At 47.1% G+C, this 15,788-nt stretch overlaps 1 protein-coding gene across 19 annotated transcripts in view; it reads left to right on the top strand.

The window, feature by feature from the left end:
* LOC139750975 (ELAV-like protein 1) overlaps positions 1-15,788 on the top strand; it is a 252,264-nt gene that overhangs the window by 221,960 nt on the left and 14,516 nt on the right. For all 19 annotated transcript variants that reach the window (XM_071665959.1, XM_071665960.1, XM_071665957.1 and 16 more), the window contains 3 exons: positions 4,027-4,130; positions 4,458-4,611; positions 4,901-5,156. In XM_071665959.1, coding sequence (XP_071522060.1) covers positions 4,027-4,130; positions 4,458-4,611; positions 4,901-5,156 — 514 coding nt within the window. The remainder of the gene's footprint in view (positions 1-4,026; positions 4,131-4,457; positions 4,612-4,900; positions 5,157-15,788) is intronic.

The following is a 15,788-nucleotide window of genomic DNA, read 5'->3' as shown; positions in this document are numbered from 1 at the left end:
GAGGGCTCTGGTGTTCACTGGAAGGTTATGAGCCACGCTCAGTATCGCCTGCTCTGCCTCGTAATGTGATATTTTTCCAACAGCTTAGTCTGTGTAAACACAACGTTACCTCAGTAGTAACTGAACCAGGAATATTGTTGGAAATACTCTACATTAACGTGTGATACACATTCAGCTCTGATTATTTAGTTAATTCAAAGATTTTATGAAAGCATTTGTGTGGAAAATTCGATTATAAGTGGGTAAATTGGCTCTTGATAGGTACAAGCTAATAACTGATTGCAAGTTGTTTATTTGTTTTTATCATTATTCCATTTGTAGTGTCCTCGCATCCATCGCATGATAAGGATTATGTGATAATTATTCTGTGTGGGAGGAGAGAAGCTATTATAATCTCCTTTGAGAATTAAGGTCAGAGTCGTTTGTGCACGTAGTCTTTAAAGGTGCTTAGCCCCTCCGGGTACACTCGTACGTAAGCCTTAACAGCACTTGGCCCTTTAAGTCGGGTTTAGCTTCCCCGAGATTCGCTCATTACGGTTCCTGCATATATATATATATATATATATATATATATATATATATATATATATATATATACATCTGACATGTAAAGGCGCATGACCTCGTCCGGTAGGGGGGTAAGGTCAAGTGAAAAGAAATATTTACACCAGAACCATGTTTGGGGGGGTCACCAAAAGAGCCAGGGTCGGGTCACCATGACCATGTGTCCTCAGACCACAAGCATAGGCTGGGTAGACGATCGACGGCTAAGGTCATGTGTTAAGGTCATCGATAAGGTCACGATCTTTGACCTGTTGATGACATGTCTTTAGATTACGAAAGGTTCTATACTCGAACGTGACGAGAATGATCATATGTCTGTCAACAGTTGAATGACCAGGCACTATTTCCCGTGTGCTGTTTTTAAAAGATAACGTTATTATAAGACACAATTACGTTACTACTTTCATATTTTTTCTAAACCCATTTGAGTGCGGTTTTGAATGACGGGTGCGGGGTTAGATTTAGACGAACGCGCGATTTAGACGAACGCGCGAGAGTAGCGGCATTGGCGGAGGTGTTCAAATCTCCCAACAGCTGTCTTAAAGTGAAAGGTCTGACGACCTAACCCAACCACAGACACCAGCTGTGGAACCTCTCCATCCAACGACTTCATGAAGACTTTCTTCTTGTTGTTCTCCTTGTCTCAGTGTAAGATGGATGGTTAAGGTCACACAAGAATGTGTGTGGAGGGGAAGGGCTTGAGAACGTAGCGAACGTTGCGGCGAAGAGGTCGCTCGTCGACCTCGCACAACAGCAGGAGGTCGCGTCTTGCACTGCATGTTGATATTGACATCAGAAACGTCAGGAGAATCGTGCTCTGATTTAAGACAACCTCCTCCTTATCTTGGCGTAAAAATCAGTTTTATTTTAATTGTTTTTTTCTAGAATAAAACGTCTTTGTGATCTTTCTGTAGTTGTACATTTCCGACTGGGAAATAGCGTTTAAGACTTTTATATGAACGGTTTAGTTATTTCTTTGTTTCCCACCTTAAAGACTGGTGACCCATCCTACACGTCTGGTGGAGTTAGTGTTGGTGTGGAACGCGACACCACCGCCCTAGTTAGGATGGTCTTGGGGTATACTGTCATACAGGAGAGACAAGCAGCAGGTATTATATATTCTCTCAACTAGATCGAGTTTTCACGAAATGGAATGTTATTGTGTTCACTCTGAAAATACTGCCACTCGGAGCGTCTAAATTTTTTGTTTGTGGCGAATGCGCGAGTACCGTCACTCATGCCTTACGATGGTGAAGATATTGGTGGTGTTTATAGTGTGTCTCGACGCCTGGGGAAGCATCAGTGGTCAGGGGTTGGGTAGATTGGTGCTCCAAGACCAGCAGGATCTGTACAAGATAGCAGGGTAGTCTGAGCAGAGAGTAGCGGGTGCTTTTTGCTACTGATCCCTGGCTTCAAACACAAGCTTCTGACTACAAGGGACCGACAGACAGACTCCTCCGTCTGTATAACGGAGCCACAGTTAACCCCAGGAGCGTGGTAACGTTCTTCGTAACGTGTGTTACGTAATGGACTGTTTAGTTTTAGTAATGCTGGCTTATTATTGTTGACAATTGTTATGTGAACAGTGCTTCGGGGCCGACCCTTCCCTGAAGCACATCATTGGTGTTGATGCACACTTTGTATATCGATCCTTCTCCTCAGTGTGTGTGTGTGTGTGTGTGTGTGTGTGTGTGTGTGTGTTGGGTGGGGGTGGGTCGTGGATGGATGGTACTACCCTGGGCCAGTTGGTATGCAACTGGTAAAAGGTGGCGGTGTCTCCTCTCTCTCTCTCTCTCTCTCTCTCTCTCTCTCTCTCTCTCTCTCTCTCTCTCTCTCTCTCTCTCTCTCTCTGTCTTCTTGATGACCTTACAGAGGTCAGACCGAGAGTTTGAGCAGGCAGCCTTCGCTCACGTCCTGTTGGGAAATTAAGTATTATTATTTTGCGTGGGTTAGAAATTGATATATGTGGATTTGGAAATTATGTCAAGATTTATAGAAATGACACCTCTAGGTATAAAATGATTTGTCTGGCCTGGAAATGGTCTGAAAGATTGTTCTCGCTTGGTGTTGACGCCGTAATACTCCCAAGTGTTGATGGTAGTATAAGGCCAGTTAGTCTCCTCCGGCCGGCCCCCTCGCCAGGAGTGGTGTACCCACTCTTGCTCGGCCTGTGTGGTGGAGGGAAGCGAAGCTTGGCGTGTGAGTATACCGCTTGGTGAGGAGAAGGGTGAACGGGAGGGACACGGGTGTACACCGCGTAGGGGGGAGGGAAGTGAAATGTTGCACATGTGTGCCGTAGAGTATTCTTGGTGTTTGGGTTATCCCACCATAGTGCCCTGGTTAATGCCGTGGTCAGCCGCAGGATGGAGGCGTCATCGCTTCTTGACAGTTAAGAACTCTTGTGGCAGGGTTAGAGGTCCACATACTTGACACTTCCCTAACTGTATACAACACGATTTTGAAACTGTTCACGCTTGGTTGTTTGGCACTCCGTAGACACCATAGGGGCGTGACCTTGATGCCACAGACACGTAATTTTGACGCCGTAGACGCGTGGTGTACTTGACACCATAGGCACTTGACATCATTTTTTTCCCCACTATAGACACATGTTCGCTTTGACACAGTTGTAGAACCCTAACCCTTGCGCCTGATTAAGGCACTTAGCGGGTATGTTGGGCGGGAGGAGACGGGGGCGCATGTGTGCACCGGGGGCATGGTTGAGGGCGTCACCCGTGACTCCCAGCACCGTCAGGAAGTGGGTGAGGGAGGGTGGCACCCTAGGCTAGTGTGAGGAGGGAGGAAGGGTAGCTTGGAGACGGTGTGGTGAAGTGGGGAACGAGTCACCCGCAGACGGGTAGCGGTGTGGTGGTAGTAAGCCAGATGATTCTGTACGTGGGTTCAAGGGCAGCTTATCTAGCAGGAGGCACTGGGGTTCTTGCCTGCCCTCGTAGCACTGGGGCAACGGACCATACCTGTGCAGGATCCGCGCCCGGAGGATGTGTGTATATGTATGTGCTTGCTCCGTCCACGGATGGGAAACCAGTTCCAAATAGATGTATGTGACCAAGTGTCGTAGGTAGACCGATGAATAGAGGGGTGGATGGATGGATGCAATGCTCAAGTGAGGTCCTCAGCACGTGTGTCGTGATCAAGGCATTGTGATGTAGTTTGGCATCAACTCTCAGGATAACTGAACACATGTTTGGCTGATGTGAGGAGACCCTGAAATGCCGTGAGCGGCAGCGTCTGGTCCCAGGTCGCGGACCGTTGTTAGTGAATTATAATGAAGCTGTACCTTGTTAAGTGCTGGGAGGAGTTTAGTGTTTTGAGGGAAGTTGGCTCCTTCTGAAGCCATTAGAATAATTGTCACATTATTGTCACTTGTCTCCCTTGCCCTCCCATTAACCCTGATTATGTAGTTAGTGGGCCACTGAGGGTGTGTTGTTATTTTTGTTTCAGGTCAGAGTCTGGGCTACGGTTTCGTGAACTACGTGCGGCAGGATGACGCAGAGCGGGCCATCAATCAGCTCAATGGTCTCCGACTCCAAAACAAAACTATTAAGGTCAGATTATCCTCCTGGACCCCCTCCATGTGTGGCATGACGATCACTCCCACGTGGTCATCCCCCAATGATATCAGTCATGTTGTACCATTCAGTGTAGACCTTGTGTATGTCATGTGTTCCATCCATAGTGAGGGGATGATAGGGTGGGTTGTGTTGGTCATAACGTGTTGTGTTGTGTACTTAAATGTGTTTCTTCCCTTTGTGACGTGTGGTGTTTGCTGGTGTTGAGTGTGGAGTACGGTGAAGACAAAAGTTAAAAGCGTTTGGTGGTAGAAGTGTTGTGTCTGACTGATGATGCTGGGTCTGTTGGGTGTGTTGCGACAGGTGTCGTACGCGCGGCCGAGCAGCGAGGCCATCAAGGGGGCCAACCTGTACGTGTCGGGCCTGCCCAAGTCCATGACGCAGCAGGACCTGGAGGGCATGTTCCGTGCCTACGGCTCCATCATCACCTCCCGCATCCTCTGCGACAACATCACAGGTTAGCAGCAACCGACGTGTATTTCTCTCTCTCTCTCTCTCTCTCTCTCTCTCTCTCTCTCTCTCTCTCTCTCTCTCTCTCTCTCTCTCTCTCTCTCTCACACACACACACACGACTGCCCCCCTCGTACTCCTCACACAAATGCTTTATACTTCATTTATGACAAGATGCAAGTAATAGTAATCACATACTTTTTATTTACAGTTATTTATTTGATGTTTAGATGTGTTATTGAGCCCCGTTAGCCTGTGTTTTAGGGATGCTGAGATATATTTCTGCCTGCCGCCAGGGTTGTCGAAGGGGGTGGGTTTCATCCGGTTCGACCAGCGGATCGAGGCGGAGCGAGCCATCCAGAAGCTGAACGGCACCATCCCAGAGGGCGCAGCAGAGCCCATCACCGTCAAGTTCGCCAACAACCCCTCGAATAACAACAAGGCAGTGCCTCCGCTGGCAGCATACCTATCACCCCTGACCCGTCGCTACGGCGGGCCCATCCACCACCCGGCTGGCCGCTTCCGCTACATTCCCCTCTCTCCGCTCACCAGGTGCGACTGTGTGGCCGGAGACGCTCTTCATCACTCATGCCCACACCCCAGACCCACCACCCACCACCACTCCCCCCACCAGATTATCACAAGCTTTCCACATTGCTCTATTTATGCTCCCTCCCTCCCTCTCTGATTGTCTACTCCCTCCCCCTTACTAGACTTTAAGTGATCCACTCCCTCATTATACCACTGCTACACACTAGTGTTGTCCCCACACCATCTACACTCTCTCTTAAGTCACACATTGTAGGACATTTCTGTTCAGGAAGGTGCTGGCCTTCACAATCACCACCATCACCTCCCATCATTATACTTTCATCCCCCCCTCTTTCTCTCCTTCTTTCTCCTCACCATCAGCACCATGCAGTAGTAACCATTACCTCCACAAATGCCCATGACAGACTACCCTGACCATTGCTTCCATCTCTGAACACCCATCACATGTACGGTGTTGGATATCCTCATGTTGACACCACTTTTACTGCACTGTTGCTCACTACTGTGTTGCCACTGATGATACACTTATAATGGGAAGATAATATGAGACTTGCTGTGCAGGGCAGGGGGTCACAATGCACTCCTCATAGAACTCAAGTATATAAAAAGGATCTCTTGTACCCTCAGACCTAGCCAGTGCCGTAGCTTTTATAAAGGGCATATGGTTTCATGTGTGTGTGTGTGTTCTCTCTCTCTCTCTCGCCGTTGTGTGTTAACTATGCTAATAACCAGCCCGTCGGTGCGCGTGAGCCTCGTACAAACTAGGTTCAAGATTCGCACAATAGTGCCACAAGATGAGTTGGATTATGGAAATTAATGTAGATTTGCATACATACTGATGTGCCAGACTTGTTCTTCGAAACATTCTGCAGACAGTTCACAATGCGCTGTGCCCAGCTTGGGCTCTCCAAAGCATGTATGCCAGTGTGGTTAATATGTAACTCATCTGTACTTTATACAAAGGACAGACCTCCCTCAACCTTTGCCAACGTGGGTAGATGTCTCAGTATCTGTATAGAGCCTTGGAGGTTTAGTCATCTGCTGGTGTTCTCTGAACATGGGGCCCCGAACCAAACTACCAGGGCATTAGTGCCTTCGCTCCTCTGTCTTCACTAAGTGGCAGACGACGGTATGGTGGCCTGACCTTCGACCTGACCTTCGTGTCCCAACGGTCACAACTGATGACGTCAGGTGTTTCCCCTCAGGAAGCTGCGGCCAACAGAATAGTGATCTCGGTTGAATATGATCGTCCACCTGAAGTTCATGCGCATGCGTGACACCGCGGGAGTTTACGTAAAACTGTTGGATGACCTGACGTATGTATGATCTGGTCGGGAGAGTGATGACGTATGTATGATCTGGTCGGGAGAGTGATGACGTATGTATGATCTGGTCGGGAGAGTGATGACGTATGTATGATCTGGTCGGGAGAGGGATGACGTATGTATGATCTGGTCGGGTAAGTGGTGGACAGCCACCTTCATTATGGAGATAATGGACGTGTGACATTACCGGCATTATGTAAGGGGAGTAGTGCTAGGGTGGCGTCCCCTTTGACCTCGCGCTTATGGAAGAAATTGCTTAAGAACTGCACCTAATTACCTCTTTATGTAACACTAGGGCGGTGGAGGACGGTAGTAATATGATAACGTAAAGGGCCAGGTTGTTAGCAACGAAAAACACCTCCAAGGGGTGGATGGGGGGGCACGCGCTCTCTGTCCTCATACCTGTTCATATTGTACAGGGAAGTGGACTGTTTGTTTATATATATATATATATATATATATATATATATATATATATATATATATATATATATATATATATATATTCCTGATATCCACCTCCAACGCTGTGGCTGCGTGTGAAACGAGAGAACCCAGAGAACTAAATGAATGGTGGACGATGAATGAATGAATCCTTCTGTATATATTCCTCACACTTACTAGCCAGTCTCCTTCGCACGTATCGCCAGCCGCGAAAGGTGTAACATTTCCTTGATGTGTTCGTGTTATCAGCCACCTGCGCCCGGCTTGTGTACAAGAATAGTACCTTGTGAAAATAAGCTCAACAGAAAAAGAAAACATCCACTCCACGTGTCGCCCCTGTCATACCAGCAGCTGCTAATCTTCGTCATCTGTAACCTCCGCCCCACATTCACCAGGGGACACGGCCAACTCAAAGTAGTAATATGAATGTGTGTGTATACTTCTTTTACCACAGAATGTGAAGCTGTCATTTGATGTATATTTCGTTTTGTTTATGATGAGGTTTGCGGTGACACCCTCTCGCTGAAGGGTCATTCGATTGTCCTCATTGGCGTAAAGTATTAAATCTCTGGACCTTGGCTGTATCGTCTGCATTCTTCTCTTCGATTACAGATAACTTGTTTGAGTTTCGTTTTAAATTCAGAGGAAGAATCCAAGTAACAAAGAGAAAGGGAGATTTGAAGCGAAATATATAATGTATACACACACACACACACACGTCCCTGCCCTTCCTTAAATCGCAAACTTCACTGTTTTTTATCTAAATATCCAAAGTTGACTTTGGCATTACTTGCCTCGTCCGTCTCTGTTTATTCTCATGATCAGAAGAGAAAAGAGAAGGTGACACGATCATGCATATGACCCCTGTAGACTTTGCTTTCTCAACACACGTTTGGCATAACGAAGACGGTCAGGCTTTTCACGATTGCTCGTTTCAGACAAGGTCACGCTGCAAGTTGGAGGAGAGACGGTTGACCAGTTTTATCTATTTCCTAAACTTGACACAGTCGACCTGGTGTGTCATCCTGTGTATTGCTCACTAGTATAGTAACCTTTTGTCTCTCTGCTCTGAAAAGATGCAACCACAGTGCACTCCTATACATATAAGCATTTTATATGTACCTCAGACTTAACGTAGGGGCGTCCAAAGTCTTTTTCAATTTCTAGACTTCCTTGCTGAATTTTTCACTCTGTGATCTCGGCAAATATATGATAGTGTGTACCAGACTGGGTGAGGTGACTTACTGTAGGCAGATTGGGTCAGATAAGATAGTGTGGCAGACTGGTTAAAAGATAGTATGTAGGAAACGAGAAAAGATTAGTTAGTGTGTGTTAGACGTGGAAGATGAAGACGATACTGTGCGATAGCTCGCATTCCTTGATGGATGACAGCTTTTGTGTCTGTCGGTAACGTATGTTTGTCCAGTCCTGTCATAATCGCTCTTACTTTGATTGATCAGCAGAGAGAAGTTATCGAGTTCGTCGGTTGTTTCCTCTAAAAACAGCGCCTCTGTCGCGTCCATCTAGGTCTGGGTGTCCCTGACGTTCCCCTTGGATCGTGGGAATTTGATTTCCCGAAGAACAGTTTTAAGTTTAAAATGTCCTCAGCTATCCAGTCTCTATATCCTTAAGAGAAGGAGTTAAGGATAATAGTTACTGTCCACCAGCAGATGACCCCCTCATCAGAGGGTTAATTTACCCCTCCACCGAACCTCGTATGATCGTATTGGAACTAACCTTTGACTGTTGTGGATTAATCACTTGAGGAGTACGCTGAAGTACCGTAGGAGGACCTCACTTTTTCACAGACTATCAGGCCTCTTGATTTACCGAGACTCTGATGGGTGTTGGTCATCTTCCCAGAGGTCATTTGATTCATTCTCTTTGGGGGAAAGCATTAGGGGACGCTGCTGCTGTGTGGTCTAAGTCATGTTGATGGCCCAGCCCTGTTCACCAGCGGTGGTGCGCCTCTCCTCGAGCCAACGACAAAAGTGATCAAAAGTTTTCCCCAAAGTCATAAAACTTGTGCTTCCAAATATGATCCAGCCCCTTCCCCTATCTCCAGATATGATGCAACCCATTCTCGCTCCCCAAGCACGACCCCACCGTCCCTTTTTATTTCTTAAAGGTGATCCTTGGTCTGCAGCGATGATCGTCTCGATGCTCTTTGGTGATATCTTTTCTTATCTTGTCCTCGTGCAACTCTGTAGCCTTTCCTTGAAGACCCGGAAAGATGATGAAGGTCTCTCCTTATATGCCCACGGAAAGGAGCCCTCCCTCTGTACAGTAGAGCCAGCCCTTCCCCGAGAGATGATATACGCTTCTTATTAACCCCAGGATAATACCTTCTCATTACAGTCTGTGGGTAATCCCCTATTGCCCCGAAGATGAATATTATCCTTTTGTATTACCCTTAATAGCCAGCTCTGGCTGCCTTAAACATGTGATGGGAGACTTAACCGCACTCTAGGTAGTCCTTGGTTCCTTCGACCTCATACATATATGGTGGGTGAGGCCACATCTTTTTTTTTTCTTTTTACTCCTGAGAAGTTTTTGACTTTCGATGGTTGACTTCCCTAACCTCATAGTGTAAAGGTGTCAGCCTCTTCCAGCTGTTGATCTCCCCTTTGATGAAGGTCTTAGGTCTTGTGTCCGTCTGTATGAAAGTTGGTTTAATGTTTTTCCCTCTCTTTTTGATGATGGTTTCTCACCCCTTCCTGCTGACGACGAGGGACGGTTGTTATGTGCCTTCGTCCGAAGGGCGTTGTTGGCTTTTCTTCAACCTTAGGATGGTTTCTGGCGTCCTCAGGGGTGATTTAATGGGTCCTTCTCCAACCGTGGTTGATGATTTTGTATCTCCCGATCTCGAAATGGGTTGTTCATTGCAGCACTTAACAAGTGATTGATGTTTAACTCCCCCAAAAGGGATTGCTTTGTTGTGCACCTGTATCTCCTCTAGCTACTGTTGGTTCCTTTGGCTACCGAACAGATGGCTCTGACTACCGTTGGTTCTCCCCAGGGCCAGATGGCTCTGGCTACCGCGTCGGCGTGTGGCCGTAACTTCCCCCGGAAGCTGTTATCACCAAGTCATTTCCCCCCCGTGCCAGCCATTTTCTTCAGTGATCTGCGGACGCGAACGCCCCGGTATTCTACCGCCGACCCGGTATAGTGTTCCGCCACACCACTCTCACAGCCAGCTTCTCTCCCTCCCCACCCAACCCCTTCCCATTCAGTTTCATTATATGTTCCAGCTGATTACTCCTCCTCCCTTCACTCCTGCGTGGCCCCTGGGGGACTGGTGGTCGTCAGAAGTTAAAAGTTGTGATCTTTTTCTTCACCACCAGTTGAGTGTAGCCGCCTCCCTCCCTCCCGCTGGGTCTTGTCGTCGTGGCTCGAGAGAATGGTTGATATCCTTCCCTCTAACCCCCCCACGCGGAGGATTATTGCTGATACATGATCGCCTCTCACGGATATGTATTGTAACTGCCTGACCCCCACGACTGTTGTTGGCTAGGAGGTGTTTGCTCTCTCTCTCTCTCTCCCTCTTTACCACAGACGACTGTTAACTTTTCCTCCTCTGTAAAGAAGGGAGTCCCAAGTCCCACTTGCCTTCCGAGTATCTCTTGACCTCCTCCTCGTGACACCACACCTTACCCACGTCCCTCTTGACCTTGACTGTGACCCTCGTGATCTTCCCCTCAGTCCTTTTGTGACCTTGCCTCCTTCAATCATGACCATCCCCTCGTCCTTAGTGTGTCCTTGCCCACGTCCCTCGTGACCTTCCTCTCGTTCCTTGGGACCTTTTACTTCGTGCCCCTGACCCCTGTGCAGTAAGGAACTCGGTCCTTCTCTATAAAGGAAGGTTTGCTGGGTGATATCAGACCTCGAGATCCCCGCTGACGGAGGAGATAAGATTGAGCTTAAGGGAGTAGTGAACTGTGCAGTGCTGCCCTGGATGGTCGACCTCTCACACCTCCTCTAGTGTGGCAATACCGCAGGTGTACATTGGTATAAGATGTGTACGTTGGTCGTTCTCGTGTGTATGACAAATAAGGCTGGTGTTCCTTGGTATTAGTAAAGGATTTTGCGAAATCTTGTGCGTTGCGATTCGACTCGATTGTTTGGGCCGCATTTAGATGGTAAATAACTTGACGTGTGCACTTGTTTCAGTACCAGCTGCTGTGTTCTGTGGGACGTCTTGTGATAAAACAGGTTTTGAGATAACATCAGAGAGCGCGGATCAGTCTAGTGAAGCGTCGGGAGTAATGTGTAGTAGCACCATGGATCATGGAAGAGGTTATACACCTCACTTAACATTTGGCGATACCTCAAGTGGTTAATGGTAGCAGAATAAGGTTAATGAACCTTTTCATGACGACTTTAATTTTGCGTTCGATCTGTTTGGGAGGAGGAGCACCCAAACATGTACCCAATGATGAATTCGAGGGTCAGTCTGTTATGATAAAAATGAGGTCTGTAAAGGTATCGTGAAATCTCCTAAGGTACTTTTAACGTATATAAAAGTACAGTGAACTCCGTAAAAATAACTTTTGAAAGTTTATTAAGATATCTTGAATTCTCTTAAAGGCAAAAAGTCTGTAAAGTTATCTTGAAGTTTGTAAAAAAAAAAAATACCTTCGAATTCTGTTAAGGTATATTGAAGATACCTTGCCGAGTTCCTCTTCATCTCCCGGAGTGCATTTACGAGGCATTTCGACCTTATCTTCCCATTCCTGATAACCTCCACACTAGACACACGCAGTAACTCATTACATTATTACATTGTCCTCGAGGTACCTTTCACTGCACACATAGGCAGTGAATATCACTGTAATCTTGGTGTCCTCTTGCATGTGGCAATTATTTCTTTCAGTACACAGTGAAACACTCGGCCCCTCCACCCTCATCCTTTTCGACATGGTAAATGGTTTGAAGTTTCCTTGTTCTCTGTATGACGAGACACTTGGGCCTGACCCTGTCTCGCACTCTCTCCTCTCTGAAATGGCGTTGGTTGACTTTGTAACAACAAGATCTCGCCAGTATCTCTCCCAACACGTTCTCGCTAGTATCTCCTCTTATATCTACGCCATTACCCTGCCACACGTCCATGCCATCAGGTATCCTCCTCCTCCCCTCTCCTTCCCAGTCGTAATCATCATTGTGTGTGACGTGACCACCGCACGTCATGTACAACAGCAGCTCCCCACTTCGCCCCGCCTCGCCCGCCGCCCCCCCATTCTCTCTCTCTCTCACTCTCCTGTCCTGCCATGTACTGACCCCTACCTCGCCACGCACGATAATTGCATCAGTATTCTGGACCCAGTCCCTCCCCCCCTCTCCCCCCCATCCCATACCCTTCCAACATATTTTGCATGTGTCGGCTTTTGCCACCAGCTCTGTAGTTTTGACTCGCCTCCTACTTGATATTTATATACCCCTCGAGCTTATCCATCATTTCCCTCTCGTAAACCTTGTCATATATATATATATATATATATATATATATATATATATATATATATATATATATATATATATATATATTCTGTCAGGATCTTGTCTTTCCCTGACAGGCAGTAAAGTGGATGAAACTGTTCCTACTCCCGTTTTCTTGTAAGATATAAACATTTTCCACAACCCTTCGTGTCATGTTTCATAAGTCTCTCTCTCTCTCTCTCTCTCTCTCTCTCTCTCTCTCTCTCTCTCTCGTCTGTTTCATTTACATTCATTTATTCATCTTCTTTGTCTCCAATATTAAAGTTTTGTTTTACTCAACAGGATTTGTCAAGTATTCTTCAGCACAAGAGTCTTAGATTTATGTTTGTTTATATATTTCCTGTAACTCTTCCCTCATATATATATATATATATATATATATATATATATATATATATATATATATATATATATATATATATATATACCACTCGTTACTCTCACCCTGGAACTCTTATATACCTTCAGTCTTGCCCAGTAACTTTATTTGTTCCCCCCCTTTTTTCCCCCATTTCAGTTTGTCATTGTTTCCACTCTCTCTGTTATGACACAACACGTTGCCATCAGCGCACATGCCATAACTGTCAACACTCGGGCATCCTCTCTCAGTTCCCACCAGCCGGGCCTCCCCCAAAACGCTGGGCGTTTCATAAGACTGCTCCAATAGGTCCCACTTGCAAATGGTTGCGAGCGGCGTTACCTAATTAGCGACCGTGTTAATTTCATCCCCAAATGACCATCGCATTATGGGAGGGCTAATTAAACATATTTCCCCCCCCCCCCCCCCCCCCCCCGGGTGCCTTGGTAACACTATAAACCGAACATATAAACAGGAGGCCACCTTGTTACAAGCACACGGGTGGAGCCGGCCCAGCTGACTTTGTTCGTCATACTTGAACACCACCGATAAAACCGTGGTGGTGCAGCAGCATCATCCCCCCCAGTTTATCACTTATCAGTCCGGGAGAAGTTGGATGTTAAGTACAGTAAAGTAAGGCCAGCACAAACCCCAAACCCCCCCAAAAGAAAAAAAAATTATCAGTTGGTGCAGATGGCATAAGAGGATGCATCCACCAGCCGTTCACTTGAAGGCCATATTGTCCAAGGTCATGATTAGGTGAACAAGGGGAAGGTGGTGAACGTTCAAGACGCCACCTGAACACCAGCCACATTACAGGGGAGGAATCAGGAGGAGGCACGATGGTGTGTGTGTGTGTGTGTGTGTTGTGTTGTGTGTGTGTGTGTGTGCCAAGACATAGATTATCCCATCATTTCACACACGGGGACACAATTGCCTCCTGAAATCCAGCACGCCATGCCAGCGATGAACTTCCATGCTCTTCCATCACACACACACACACCGGAACACTTCATGACCCCAGCCCACCACATCACACTCACCTTCTTCCCCTCCCCCCCTGCCCCCCACCCACCCCCTCTTCCCCTATTTCTTTCCCCCCCTCCCTCCCCTCCCCCCCTCCCACCACCGTAGTTGCATAATGTAGCATATAATAGTTTTTTGCAGGTTTAACTTGTCACTTCATGATCTTAGTATTGTAGCATGTGATGTATTTTTTATCCATAAGCCATCCAGCTTATTGTCCCTGTATATTTTCTGTGACTTAGCATTCATTCACACACTACCTCAGTTATCTGATGTATGAAGTGGTACCCACAAATGTTTCCTTATATTGATATGATCTCTTGGCATATTCTCTCTCCTAAGACACCGCTCACACTCATTGTTACCTCTCGCTCAGATGATATTGACCACAACAGTTTTGCAAGATACCATTCTCCCATTACTCTCTCTCTCTCTCTCTCTCTCTCTCTCTCTCTCTCTCTCTCTCTCTCTCTCTCTCTCTCTCTCTCTCTCTCTCAACCTCTAGTTATGTTTTGTGGTAACTGGCGATACTGTTTTTGTGCTGTGATTCTCGTCGCTGGTTTTATTGTCACTTACTAAACTCAAACTCGATTCTTTTGGTTCTCTCTTCGCACATCTCTCCACACACACACACACACACACACACACACAACCTGTTGTTATCGTCTCCTCTTTCTCTCCCTATCTCTTCTTTTGCCGACATCTTAACATGTTCCATCTCCTTTATCCAGGCAGCCTCCCATTTGATCTTTCCCCCTCCCCCACACCCACCCCCCCTTGATGCTCGTTTCATTAGCCCCCCCCCCCTCTTCCCTTCCCCCTCAGCCCATAGTTATTTTTATGACCCCCCCCACCCGCCAGGGAAGGCTCCTGTATCATGCTGTAACCATGAAACACGAAGTGTGACCGGATACGTGCCATTTACCCCTTATAGAATCAGAGGGGGATGGGAGCCGAGAGGTGAAACGCCACCCGGTGTGTCTGCCATGCACTCGTTCGTCCAGCGTGAGGGAGACCGTGCATCAGAACACCCGTGTCTATTGAACACCCCCCCACCCTTCCCCCTCACGTGTAGATGTATAGATCTCTTCAAGTTATGTCACCTGGGGCCTCTCCTGCCACCAGTCGCTCTGCTCTGCTCGCTTAACGTGGTCGATCATGATGTGTAACATTGCTTCCATACGGTTCTCACCTCGGATTTAAAGGTGAACTTAACGCCCCCCTTTCCCATCAGCACGGTGACGTAACCCTTTGAGTACTCGAGGTTAATTGCGTTTCCTTACGTGGGTGTGTATATATGTGTGTGTGTGTATGTATACGTGTGTGGGTACGTGTGTGTGTGGGTACGTGTGTGTGTGTGTGTGTGTGGGTACGTGTGTGTGTGTGTGGGTACGTGTGTGTTTGTGTGTGTGGTAACGTGTGTGTGTGGGTACGTGTGTGTGGGGGTACGTTTACGTTTGTGGGTACGTGTGTGTGGTAACGTGTTTGTGTGTGGGTACGTTCCAATGAAGTGCTTCGTGGCACCAGAGCTTGGCGAAGTAATTTCATTACTTGGGAATTCCTGGGTCTTGAAGGAAGGTGGCAAGTGCATCATCCTTTGGTCTTACCAACGTTAAATGGCAGGTACGCCACAACACACACACACCCATGTCAAACCTTCCGACCTGACGTAACACACACACACACACACCACGTTACACCTTCCGACTTGACGTAACTACATCGTAAGGCGTCAATGTTGTATTAATCTTCAGCTTTGACATCCCTAAATGAAGAGACTTGGTGGATTGGGCCAAAGAAAAGCCACCTCGCCCATCGTAGGTTTTTGGTCACATTTGGATGAGTCGATAACAACGTATCCTTGATCCATGAAATGATTAATCTTATCGTCATCTCCCCAGCTTAATCCCCCCTTCCGCCTCTCCGGTGTCCGATGGTGCGACCTATGGGTGTACTGGCCACGTCTTGAACGTGTTCCTTTAA

This window comes from Panulirus ornatus, chromosome 10 (assembly GCF_036320965.1).
Source record: "Panulirus ornatus isolate Po-2019 chromosome 10, ASM3632096v1, whole genome shotgun sequence".
Lineage (NCBI taxonomy): Eukaryota > Metazoa > Arthropoda > Malacostraca > Decapoda > Palinuridae > Panulirus > Panulirus ornatus.
This window is presented reverse-complemented; position numbering and strand designations above follow the sequence as displayed.